The sequence below is a fragment of the Pipra filicauda genome, unplaced genomic scaffold, assembly GCF_003945595.2.
Source record: "Pipra filicauda isolate LSUMZ 115617 unplaced genomic scaffold, ASM394559v2 scaffold749_size132029_pilon, whole genome shotgun sequence".
In the NCBI taxonomy this organism is placed as follows: Eukaryota; Metazoa; Chordata; class Aves; order Passeriformes; family Pipridae; genus Pipra; species Pipra filicauda.
Genome location: NW_024104919.1, coordinates 115,332 through 127,862, shown reverse-complemented (window position 1 = coordinate 127,862; position 12,531 = coordinate 115,332). Strand labels below are relative to the sequence as shown.

Below are 12,531 nucleotides of genomic sequence, written 5' to 3'. Positions count from 1 at the left end.
TAGCAGATTCCATCCGGGCCGCAGCCTGAAGCCCAGTAAAGGACAGACACGGAGTAGTTCAGATTTGACAGAGTGACAGCACTGAATGATGCAGGTAGTAATTTCATTTGATGAGAAAAACACTCAGGAGCATTACTTCCTCCAAGCCCCGGCTGGAGGTTTTCCTTGATGAGGCCACATCAAGGAGTCCTAAGGGCTCAGAACTTTGTAAAGGTAACTTGCTTGTGCTTACTCGTTGCTTGCACTCAGACAAGCTCTCTGCATGGCATTGACAGTACAGCATAAGAAGTCATGGGCATCTTCCTCCCTGCCAAGCTGAAAATGTTCTCCTATGACTAAGAAACAGGAAGTTAGTTATTGTCTCCTACAGGAAGGGAAGAAAACCTGTCAAAGAACCTGAAATCACATACATCTGAAAGCCCTGAGAACAGCCAAAGGCAGGATGGCACTGACTGAACGCAGGACCTTGTTAACATGCGCTTCCATGATGCACATCATGCAGAAGCCTTGTTGGCGACCTGAGGAGGGAGGGAGAGAAGGTCCTCTGGTTAGCAAAATATCCCTCGTGGTGGAATACTCCTCTTCTTCCACTCCCACTCCAGTGCAATATGCCACTCCTCCCAGTGTTTCAACAAGCACGGGACGTTTTAGTGCATAGAAAATGTTCTTCAGAGGAATGCTAAACTGAGGTTTTAACTTGCAGGAATAGAGACCCAGAGCTAGAAAGATGTGCCTTCATGAAGAATAAGACAGCTGGGCAGGACAGGTGGCTCCTGAGTGTACAAAGAACACAAGTTCTGGGGCTGACAAAGGGCTGCTTTTCTCCTAAATCAAATTTCAGGTTCTGGGAATCCTTGGGATTTGATTAACACATTCACAGGGAGATGTCCCTAAGAGTACTCACAGGCCTGGCTGTGCTCCCGGGAGAGCAGATAGTTGGCCAGCGGCGGGGTGTATGTCAGGCATTGCAGGACAGCATTAAGGAAGCATGTGTTGCCCACATTGCGGAGTCCTGCTCCAGCACTCTGTCTTTGCTGCCAGACCATGCAAATCTTCTCGGGGGGAAAGAGGATCCTTTGTGGCGGAGTCATTCCCTCGGCAATGACTGCAGGGAAATTCCATTTGGAAAGAGATGAAACGAGGCACAAAGGCATATTTAAACAGTGAGGTCTCTACAGGAGCGCTCAGGACCATCTGCTTCAACTGCCAACCCAACAACATCAGGGGAAGCTTAAACAGTGCCATTTAAATTTACTGTTTTGGAAAAATCCATTCCCCTGTTTACGTTGCTGAGAGTCCAACAAACCCACCATCTGATTTCTGGGCCGCAGGCTACCTTCCTTTCTCAGTAGAGTTCTAGACTGGATTATCAGTGAAGCCATCCCTTTTCCTGATTGGAACTTGTTGAAAACAAGTAAATACTGAGCACGGAAGGTAACCCAAAGGATGGCAGACCTCTCTACGAGCAATGGCAGCTTTCAAAGTCTTGTACCTAGTGTCAGAGGAGCGACAAAAGGTGTTTTCCTGGGTCTAATTGTAAACGCGGGGGTCAGTTGGACTGCTCTCAGGAAACATCCCAGAGATCACTCTAGGTTGTGAGCACATCATTCTGGGATTTGACCACCAGCCATGTCAGTTGCCTGGGGCAGTTCACAAAGTCCAAACCTGCTGGTGAAGCTATTACTCACAGGAGTCGTTCCCTGCTGTGGCCATTGCCTCTCTCAGGAAGAGAGTGCAATGCTTTAGATGACCAAGGATGTCTTTCTCTCCAGAAAGAGAACAGCACCAATCCCGTCACCTAGTTGCAAAGAAATTACTGTAGCTCACCGAAAGTATCAAAACTCTAAAGAAACGCAGAACGGCATCCCCCACCAAGTCTTTCAGTGGTGCTCGTAACTGCTGCTGAGCTGCAGCTCACGCCCTTATGATCAGGCGCGGGGCACCAACTCACAGCGGGTTCAAAGGCCCTTTTGAAATGCTCCAATGTACGGTACCTTCTCTGAAGAGGCCCTGCTGCTCTCCTGACACTGCTTCAGCAACAGAGCCCTCTGGCTTTCCCACCTCCTAGGAGTGACCGTCTTTCAGCCACTACTTTAACTGCTGCCTTTGCTGCTCTCCTTTTTCTGCCTCCCTCCCTCCCACAGCAATCAAGGTGGGCTGAGCCCATCCCCTCAGACTACAGTCACCTCCCTGCTTACCTATCCTAGGCTATGGAAAAAAACCCAAGAATCAGCAAACTGGAATTCTAGCCTAGGTCATACCTGGCCAGCCTATAAAAGTTGTAACAGCTCAGCCTACAGCTCGGAAGGTATAAATCAGCCTATACTTTTATCCCCTATACCCTGCTCTATGATCTGTGCCAAAAGTCAAAGCATTACCTTTGAAAGAGGAGGAAAGTTGAGGAGAAATGGTCAGTAAACAATAAACCATCCAAAAAAGGCAGGCACACAAGTAGCAAAGGAAGGAGCTGAGTTATCCCGAAGGCCAACTCTGTCCAACTGATTTTCGTTGGCGCGCTCCTCAGGATACCGGATGGGTGCCACATCTCTGCCCCTTTGTGACATGGGGTCACATGGAACCCCATGGAACCACATGGAACCACATGGAACCACATGGTTCTTGGGCACAGGAACCCACATGGCACGTCCGCCAGGTGGAAGCCACTGGACCTCCCCCCGTGCTGGTGGCAAAGGGCTAGTCATCCTCTGACAGAGCTCCCACACCTTCCCTGAGCCACACGGCCTGAGGAGTAAAAGCCTGCTCAGGGCTGTAACTGAGCCAGGTCACAGCTTTTCTGGCCCCCAAGACGCTGAGGGTTTCACTGCCACTTCTATCGGTGAGACTCTTAGTAAAGCACCTGGACTCTTATGGGTTCATTTCCAATTAATTTCATCTGCCCCCAGGGTACAACCATGGGCTGACCCTGAACTGGGACTGCCAAAGGAACCCTTCAGAGGCTGCGCTGGGAGGACCTTGGCTGGCTGCTGGCCCCCGCCCAGCTGCTGTCTTGTCCTCAAGCTCTGAAAACGTTCCTGGATGGCTTTTTAGCAGCTTCACATTTACTCCTGCCGCTAGGGTTGGTTAGGTTTGGATCAGCCGCAACTTTAGCCAGACTCCCACTCTGGATGGTGAGGGCACGCGCGTGTTAGGCGGAGCTGTCCCCTGCACGTCCGGCGCCGAAATAAACAAATACCGGCTTAATAGCACCTGTGGCTGTTGAGTTTTACTACTGTTGCCTTTTCCTGGCATCAATGGATAGAGACAGTTTTGTCCCTGCTGCACTTGGCCTATGTTGTTTGGGGCTTGTTGGAAATCATCAAACTTTTCTAATTTTTTTAGTGTTCCTAATTAACTTTTTGATTAGTTGTTTTTAACACACATCATAGGCGGTGCGTTCAGCCTTAAATCAACTTTAGCCAGCATGGAGTAAAAATTGTCATAAGCTCCTTTGGGAGAACACAACCTGGGAAAAGTCCTAAAACTGTAGGTTTTGTTGAAGTTAACCCTGTTATGCTTCAGTGGAGAAAGCCTGTCAGAGAAAGATGTCCTGTTGAAGGAGGAGATCTGGAACACAAGATTTATGGACTACAAGGACCTTCTGCAGAAACCAGCAGCTAAAGAAGAAGACTAACAAAGGCTCAGCATTTGTGTCAGAAAATCCCTAGGGGAGGGAAAATATACAGAAAAGATTAAAGATATGAAGTTATTACAGTAGGAAGTGAGAAATTAATAACCAATACCACATAGAATACTAATTAATGAAAGGGAGTGAGTGATGTAATTTGGAAGCAATGAACATTAATTTCTTTGTTTGCCAAATCTGTATAAATAGGTGAAAAGCGATGTCTTGCTGTCAGGACGGAGGCAGGATTTTTGTCAGCCACATGCACACGCAGGGCTGCAAAGAAAAGTAATCACTTGCTTTCTAACAGTAAAAAGCCAATTTGTTAGAGGGTCCTATTTATCCCGACAGTTTCAGAGGTGTTTAGCAACAGGCAGTCCTCTGGACACCTGGTGTAACCTCTGCTCAGCAGGCAGATAGTGTTTCTCATGCGCCAAGGATGCAGCTGGTTGTTATTTAACAACACTTGACCTGCCTGGTTTGGCCCCTGCCTGGAATGGGGCATCAAGTTTTACTCAGTTCTTCTCAGGACAGGTGGTTTCACTCCTGCCCAGCTCAGCACAGTTCATATGGCTCCTGCTCCACTCCGAGGTGTTTCTTCTTTTATACTTGGGGCATCCAGCTCGGGCATGACTTTGCTTGGATGGCTTTTTTCATCACGTCTTGCAGCAGCTGGTTTTATCCCTGTCCTCCTTGGGGAGGCTCCTTGTATCCCTTACCCAGACAAAGTCTCTGCATTTACTCCTGCATTACACCTCTCAGGTGACCTTTTTATGCATATGGGCCTGCATACCAGGTCCAAGGCCCAGTACTCAGTGCTGATGGTCAAACACTTCTAACAGATAAAACCTCCATTCTGAATCAATGATCTGAACACTTTCAGACTTTTTTCAGTACCAACTGTGTAGTCCAAGACTCAGCAATTCAGTCCATCACACAGTAAGTGGTGAAATACGAATCGGATACTGCCCCCACTTTAGGAGAAACCCTCAAGGCCATACAGCAGGCGAAAATCGGCAAGGCAGCTGGGGTTGATGGAATTCCCCCTGAAGTCTGGAAACATGGGGGCCTTGCACTCCATGCCAAATGTAACGAATTTGTGGTATGCCATTGGGAACTAGGCCAACTAGATTGCTCAAATTACCGGGGTATTACTCTGCTCTCCATTGCTGGCAAAATCCTGGTAAGAATACTCTTGAACAGACTAATACCCACTATAGCAGAAGGAATTCTACCTGAAAGTCGGTGTGGCTTCAGAGTCAACAGGAGTACCACAGACATGGTGTTTGTTCTCAGACAACTGCAAGAGAAGTGCAGGGAACAGAACAAGGGTCTCTATGGAACCTTTGTTGACCTCACCAAGGCTTTCGATACTGTGAGCAGAAAAGGCCTATGGCAGATTTTGGAACATTTAGGTTGTCCCCCCAAGTTCCTTAAAATGATTATCTCACTCCATGAGGATCAGCACGGCCAAGTCAGATATGGCAATGCACTTTCTGAGCCCTTTCTAATAAAGAACGGTGTAAAACACGGCTGCGTTCTCGCTCCAACCCTATTCACAGTCTTTTTCAGCAGGATGCTCCAAAGGGCCACGGCAGACCTCGAGGATCAGGATGGTATCTACATTTGATACCGTACCAATGGAAGCCTTTTCAACCTAAGGGGACTGAAGGCCCACACCAAGACCTTAAACCATCTTGTCCAGGAGCTGCTTTATGCTGATGACGCCGCCCTCGTCGCTCACACAGAAGCAGCTCTGCAGCGTTTAACATCCTGCTTTGCTGAGGCTGCTGAGCTCTCTGGGCTGGAAGTCAGCTTAAAGAAAACAGAAGTTCTCCATCACCCTGCACCTCAGGAAGTCTTCCATCATCCCCATATCACCATTGGCCAGTCAGAGCTCAAATCAGTCCAGCAGTTTAATTACCTCGGGAGCCTCATCTCCTCGGATGGTGAGATTGACGGAGAGATGGACAACAGGTTAGCAAAGGCATAGAGAGCTTTTGGAAAACTCCATAAAAGAGTTTGGCAAAATAAACACTTGAAGAAAAGTACCAAGATCAGTGTTTACAGAGCCATTGTGCTGTCTACTCTCTTATATGGATCCGAATCATGGGTCATCTACAGCCACCACCTGCGACTCCTGGAACGCTTCCATCAACGCTGCCTCCGTACAATCCTAAACATCCACTGGTCAGATGATGTGACCAATCCATCTGTTCTAGAACAGACAGCAGTCACAAGTATTGAGGCCATGTTGCTGAGAACACAGCTGTGCTGGGCAGGGCACGTCTCCAGGATGAAGGACCAACCCCCCCCTCCCTAAGATCGTGCTCTGGGGTGAACTTGCCACCGGCTGCCGCAAGAGAGGAGCCCCGAAGAGGAGATACAAGGACTGCCTGAAACAACATCTCAGCCTTGGCCACATTGATCTCCATCACTGGTCTACTCTGGCCTCCAGTCGGGAGGTCTGGAGACACCCCATCTCTAACGCTGCTGCTTCCTTTGAGAACGCAGCAGGATCACCATCGAGGAGAAAAGACAACGCAGACAGAACCGTGTCCTGTCGATCCCATCCAAGGAGTCTTTCTGCTCTGCCTTTTGCAACTGGACGTGTCTGTCTCATATTGGCCTCTTTAGCCACCAGTGTGCTTGTAGCAAATGTGGGCAGAGCCCTTCCCAAATCTTCGTTCATGCAGCCCAGCCATGATTATGGATCTTAATTTGGGAGTCTGGACTGACTGGTTTATTTGGTTCTGGAACTGGTCTTTGGTTTATTTGGTTTTGGAAACAGGTATTTGGTTTCTTTTGTATGATGGGTACTTCAGGTTGCAAAGAAAGAATCTTGAAGAAATCCTTTCTGCTATTTTGGATATTAACTTGTGATTTCTGGACTTATAAGTTGATTTGGTTTTGGAAACTGGTATTTGGTTTATTTTGTATTCCTGAACCATTGGAAACAAATTGGGACCCCTTTGGAGGGACAAAGCTGTTGATGGTCCAGGGGTTCCAGGACCCTGAGGATTCCAGTGCCCACTGAAAGTTATTCAGGGAGATCCTCTCAGTCCCTGGATGCGGGGAGTTCCAAGCAAGATCCCTGGGATTTTATTAAGGCATTAAAAGGTTTATAAAAGGTATATAAAGGTATATAAAAGGTATATAAAGATATATAAAAGGTGTACGTAAACAACATAGAAATGGAGATCTATAATATAATATGATTGACTTATAAAAAGTTGTGATAGAACTGTAAAAGAAGAGGTGTGATGCCTCAGAGCTTTTTGGAATTTTTAACTTTGGTAGATTTTAGAAGTAGTGGTGTAGTGATTGTAGATTTTAATGGAGCTGCATTCTATCCCTTACCCTGTAGCATAATGTTTGCACATCCCCAACCCTGTTACCCCATCCCATATCAACCCCTCTAAATCCCGTTAGCGTGTTTAGTCTTCTTTTCAAGGTAGAATTGTAGAAAAGCTTGGACCAGAAGACATCACACAGACACAGCCACCTTCAAGCCCAGAACTCTGGAGGAGCTCCAAGGACTGTGGGAGCTGTGAAGAAGATGAAGCTGAGGAAGAAGGGGTCCCAAAGACCCCAAGCCCAATTCCCAAAGGGGTGTGTCGGGGGCAGAACGGGGCAGAAGTGGGGGGTGGAGAGATCTGGGGTTGGATGGACCTTGTTCTAAAATCCCAGAGCCACTGCCTGGGGGGTGCCCGTCGTGTGTGTTCCCCTGGCCTGAGGCTCCACTAAAGGACCTGCTCTCTTTATCTCATCTCATCCACTCCCCTGGCCTGGAGTCTTTTCCTCCGCGCTCTCTTGAGGCAACGGGGACTGGACCTACCAGGTGCTGGGGATGCTGGAAATCCCCCCCCGGTGCCGGGTGGAGCACGTCAGCCTGGAGCACCCCCTCAGCCGGGACTGGGGTACGGCCCGGCCCCCCCAGCACCGGGGGCACACTGGGAGGGGGGTGAGGGGCTCTGGGGGCCGTGGGGGGAACTGGGAGGGAGTTTGGGGGGTAAGGGAAAGGGTCTGGGAGGGAATGGAGAGGCTGAGAAGAGGTTGGTGGGTGTTGGGAGGGCTGAGAGGGGCTTTGGGGAGTCCTGGGGGCAACTGGGAGGGAGTTTTGTGGGAGCCTTTTGGGTATGGGAGTGGCTTTGTGGGAAAATGGAAAGGCTGAGAAGGGATTTAGAGGGTCCTCAGAGGGATGAGGGGGCCCAGCCTGAACCCCCCAATTCATCCCCGCGCTGATTTTGGGGGGGTCGTGTGTCCCCCTATACCTGCTTTTGTTCTGACACCAACCGACTGCTCCCGATGTTCCCAGTAAAGCTTCCCAATTCTCTGCTCTCCCTGGATGCCCATTTTTGGGTTCACCTGAGCTTCCCCCTCCCCCACGGACCCCCCCGAACCCCCCAGCCCCGGGGCTGCCGCGGGGGCCCCCAACGGCCCTCAGCCAATCCCAAAGCGCCCACGCCGCCCGCGCCCAATCCCAGCGCGCCGCGCTGATGACTCATCAGTCGCCGGGAAGACGCCTCGAAAAAAGGGCCCCAACTGCGCCCTCAGCCAAGCCCAGCGCGCCCCAAACCCCCCAACACGGCGCCGCCCGGCTGGTTTGGGGCTGTCAGCAGCTGTCCGGCGCTGGGCATGGAGCGTGTGCGGGGAGCTGGGGCCGTGCTGGCGGTGCTGGTGGTGCTGGGAGCCCCCCCGGCTGCGGGCGAGGAGCTGTCGGGTGAGCAGGGGGGGCGAGAAGAGGGGTCGGGTGTGAAAGGGGGGAAAGAGGGGAGAAAAGAGGGTGTGGGAGCCCCAAAAGTGAGTGCGAGGGGGGTTGGAAGGCCCAGACTGAGTGGGAGAGGGATGGGAACCCGAAAGTGAGGGAGGGGGTGGGGTCTGGGGATTGGGGGGACGGTGGGAAAGGGGTGGGAGAGGGGGGCAAGGGGGTGTGGGAGAGCAGACAGAGGGGTGCCATGGGGGTCCCTGGGTGTCCCTTGAGCCCTGAATCGGTTCCCTGGGGCTCTGTGGGGGTCGGATCCGCACTGGAGGTGGGTCCCTCAATCCCCCTGTCCATCCTCGGGGGCTGATGGGGGGGTTCCCCCCCAGCCAAGAGCCGGTGCTGGGGCGTCCGTGGGGCAGAGGGGGGTGGGAAAGGAGGGTTCGGGGTGGCCCCCTGAGCTCCCAACGTGCTGTGGGGGGCTGAGGGATGATGGGTGGGGACGGGGCACCCCCTGTCCTGTGTCCTGCACACCCAGGGGTGTTCCAGCACATGGCAAAGTGCGAGTGTTACTTCATCAACGGCACCGAGCAGGTGAGGTTTGTGCAGAGGTTCGTCTACAACCGGAAGCAGTTCATGCACTTTGACAGCGATGTGGGGGTCTTTGTGGGGGACACCCCGTATGGGGAGATCCTGGCCAGGTACGGGAACCGGAACCAAGGATGGATGGAGTACATACGGGCTAGGGTGGACAGGCACTGCCGGCACAACTACAAGCTGTTCAGCTCGTTCAGCGTGGAGAGGAGAGGTGAGCGTTGGACAGAGCGGGTCCCCTCGGCCCCTGCCTAGAGCCCTTCAAACTCTCCCTGAGAATCACCCCAGACCCCTCAGCACTCCCTGTGCCCGTCCTGTGGCATTTTGCCCCCTCCCAGTCCATCCCAGTCCATCCCAGTCTCTCCCAGTGCCCCCCCGCGTCTCCACCCCGCTGGGGCCACCGAGCTCACGCCCCTCAGCCAATCCCAGCGCGTCTCTCTGATGACGCTCCAGTTGCCAGGCAGACCCAAAGCGAAGAGTTCCCTCACCACGACTCAGCCTCCCAGTCCCGATCGCTTCCTTCCCAGTCCAGACGAGACATTCCCAGTCCCTCTCAATCCACTCCCAGACACTCTCACTCCATTCCAAGTCGTTCTCACTTCACTCCCACATCTCCCAGCTCTCTCCCCAGTGCCCCCCAGCCCATGCCCTTCTCCCCCGCTCTATTCCCAGTCCCTCCCACTACCATCCCAGTCCCTCCCAGTGCCATCCAAATCCCTACCAACGCCCTCCAAGCCCTCTGCCCTCCCTCCCAGTGCCCCCAGCTGAGCCCAGTGTCTCCCCCGTCCCTCCCAGTGCCCCCCAGCGTGTCCATCTCGCTGGTGCCGTCGAGCTCCCAGCCCGGCCCCGGCCGCCTGCTCTGCTCCGTGATGGATTTCTACCCTGCGCCGGTGCAGGTGAGGTGGTTCCAGGATGGGCAGGAGGTGCTGGAGGACGTGTTTTCCACCGACGTGGTCCCCAACGGGGACTGGAGCTACCAGGTGCTGGTGCTGCTGGAAATCCCCCCCCGGCGCGGGGTCACCTACAGCTGCCAGGTGGAGCACGTCAGCCTGGAGCACCCCCTCAGCCGGCACTGGGGTACGGCCCGGCCCCCCCAGCCCCGGGGGCACACTGGCAGGGGGGCCGGGGGGGAAAGGGGGCAACTGGGGGCAACTGGGAGGGAGTTTGGTGGGTGCTGGGGCTGATAAGAGGGGGGTTGGAGAGTCCTAAAGGGGCTGAGAGGGTCTTGGTGGGATTGCAGAGGGACTGGGAAGGGACTGGCAGGAGGTTTCATGGGGTGCAGGGTGGGCTGGGGGAGAGCGGGCCGGGCTCTGTGGGGTGCTGGGGGGTGCGTGGGAGGAGGTTTTGGGGGTGCTGACCCCCCCGGGTCCCCCCAGAGATGCCACCGGACACCGTCCGCAGCAAGATCCTGGTGGGGGTCGGGGGCTTCGTCTTGGGCTTGGTCTTCCTGGCACTGGGGCTCGGCTTCTACCTGCGGGAGAAGGTAAAGAGGGGTCCCCGGGGGTTTTTTCCCCCCCTTGCTCTCCCACAGTCTCTGTGCCCCCCCTGCCTCCCCACCCCGCTCTCACCCCCTTTTCTCTCCCCACAGAGCTCCTGAGCCGCCGGCGGCCGCAGCCCCTCCCCGTGGCCTCGGGTCCAGCTGGGACCCCCCAGTCCAGCCCCACGCTGAGTTTGGGGGGGTCATGTGTCCCCCCTTCCCTGCATTTATTCTCACCCCAGCTGGCTGCTTCCAGTTTTCCCAGTAAAGATTCCCAGTTCTCTGCAGTCCTGGTTATCTGAGGCTTTGAGGGGGCTCTGAAAATCCCAGGAACAGGGGGGTTTGGGCACTCCCAGCTCCTCAAGTCTTGGAAAAGAGGAGTCTGGGTACCATCAGTGTCTGAAAAACAAGGGAACTGGGGGGTTGGGAACATTAGGACCTCAAAAATCTTGGTAACACAAGGGTATGGGCTCTCCTAGACCCTAAAAATCTGAGGGGCAGGGGTTTGGGGCACTCCCAGAGCACAAAATATTGGAAAAGAAGGTTTGGACACTCCCAGACTCCATCAGAATCCTGGGAACAGTGGGGTTTGGGCACTCTCAGACCCTCAAAATACTAGGAAAAGGGGGTTTGGACAAATGTCAGCCTCCTGAACCCCTACGAACAGGGGGGTTTGAGCTCTCCCAGATTCAAAAAAAATCCTGGAAAAGAGAAGTTTAGGTACTCCCAGGACCCCAAAATTGTGAAAACAGAAGGGTTTGGGCATGTCCAGATCCCAAAATATTAGAATAGAGGGGTGGGACTGAGGGCCTCGGGCTGGGCAGTGCTGGCCACACCTGGGAGGCTGTGGTCACTCAGTTAATTGTATAAAAGTAGAATAGTGTTTTCTTGGGAAGAGCTAACTTCACACCAAGGACAACGTTGCCTTTTGGCAGGGACACCTGCCAGTTTGTGAACTTACTGACTCTCCAAGGATGCAGCTTCTGCTCTGGGTAATTATAGGCCTGCTAGGTCGGTAAGAGAACTTTATGGGCAACAGCTGGGTAACTGGGGGCTTATTTCTCTCCTCCTTCCTCCTTTTGGGTTTGTTCATTTTTTTTTTTGGCCATCTTTTGTAATAAATATTGGGGTTTTTTTGTTGAGCTAGCAACGGTGTCCGTTTTTCATGTCTGTATATATCGGACTTCCCTGATACAGTAACCCCTCCTCGATACACCCTGCCTTGCTGCATTTCCTGAAAATTCCTCTTAGAAACCCCCAGCAGTCATTTGGAGCTGTGATCATTCCTGACATGTGCTGCACCGTCTCGACAGCAGAAGGGCCCTGCCCTGCCTTCCCCTGTCAATTGGGGTTTGCTCCTTGCCCACAGCCCTTCTCCCCCAGCCCTGGAGCAGCTCCCTGGGCCGGCTGAGAGCTGCCCCTGGCAGGCAGCAGAGTCCCTGCCCAGCAGTACCCTGGGCTGCAGGACCCTGCTCTGCCCCACAGCCCTGGGCACCCCTGGTTGCACCCCCGGCTTCACAGCTCTGCCAAAGTGCCCCCCAACAGCCCCCTCCTCACCCATCCCATCGGCTGGGGCTGGGCCAGCTTTAGGAGATGCCTCCAGGAGCTGCCCCTGCACTGCCCTGCAGCCACAGACTGCCCGTGTGCAGCCCTGCCAAGATTCCTCCTGCAGGGAGCTCTCAGTCACCCTCCCAACCCTGAGCCCCTTGAAGCTCTGTCTGTGCCCTGCTGGTGTCCCTGAGCTGCCCTGGCAGTGCCCTCAGCCCTGCTGGGCTGTGCAGAGGAGCTGCTCCTGGGCAGAGCTGTCTCTGCAGCGCTGCCCGCTTGCCAGGAGCTCCCTGTGTGCCAGGAGCCCGGCCCAGCTCAGCAGCACAGACACAGCCCCAGGCACTGAATGACCCTCGGGGGTTGGGGATGAGTCCCTGAACATCAGACAAAGAGCAAGTTCAAGAAACCTCTGAAGAATTCCAAGTTAGATCCAAGTCCACAGTTTCTCCTGGCGTTAATGGGTCCCACTGAGGGCCAGCACTCAGAAATTGTCCCCTGCTTCCAGTCAGAGCCGAAAAGTGGAGGCAGTGATGACAGGTGGGGACAAGCAAAGTCCCGGGGTCTGTGATGCTGAATAAATCTGGCTTT

General features: G+C 53.6%; 3 protein-coding genes across 7 annotated transcripts in view; 2 read left to right on the top strand and 1 right to left on the bottom strand.

Moving 5' to 3' along the window:
- Positions 1-202: 202 nt before the first annotated feature.
- Positions 203-2,527, bottom strand: LOC113987597 (ubiquitin carboxyl-terminal hydrolase 42-like). Of its 5 annotated transcripts, none has more exons than XM_027720467.2 (5): positions 2,379-2,526; positions 1,689-1,798; positions 905-1,105; positions 411-518; positions 203-335 (listed from the first exon to the last, which is right to left on the bottom strand). In XM_027720467.2, exons 2-5 carry the CDS (start codon positions 1,711-1,713, stop codon positions 229-231), a joined length of 441 nt encoding a protein of 146 aa, XP_027576268.1. In that variant the 5' UTR covers positions 1,714-1,798; positions 2,379-2,526; the 3' UTR covers positions 203-228. The 5 variants fall into 5 exon arrangements, with proteins under 5 accessions (XP_027576268.1, XP_039245533.1, XP_039245534.1 ...); XM_039389599.1 differs by having other exon boundaries at positions 1,689-2,064; positions 2,379-2,390; XM_039389600.1 differs by lacking the exon at positions 2,379-2,526 and adding an exon at positions 1,995-2,264.
- A 5,733-nt stretch (positions 2,528-8,260) lies between these two features.
- LOC113987594 (class II histocompatibility antigen, B-L beta chain-like) lies at positions 8,261-10,578 on the top strand. Its single transcript, XM_027720463.2, has 5 exons — positions 8,261-8,345; positions 8,863-9,132; positions 9,714-9,995; positions 10,295-10,401; positions 10,507-10,578. The coding sequence occupies exons 1-5, from the start codon at positions 8,261-8,263 to the stop codon at positions 10,513-10,515; spliced, it is 753 nt and encodes a 250-aa protein (XP_027576264.2). The 3' UTR covers positions 10,516-10,578.
- A 1,895-nt stretch (positions 10,579-12,473) lies between these two features.
- The window catches only part of LOC120324888 (ubiquitin carboxyl-terminal hydrolase 42-like), a 6,899-nt gene continuing 6,841 nt past the window's right edge, over positions 12,474-12,531 (top strand). The window contains exon 1 of the mRNA XM_039389597.1: positions 12,474-12,480. Coding sequence (XP_039245531.1) covers positions 12,474-12,480 — 7 coding nt within the window. The remainder of the gene's footprint in view (positions 12,481-12,531) is intronic.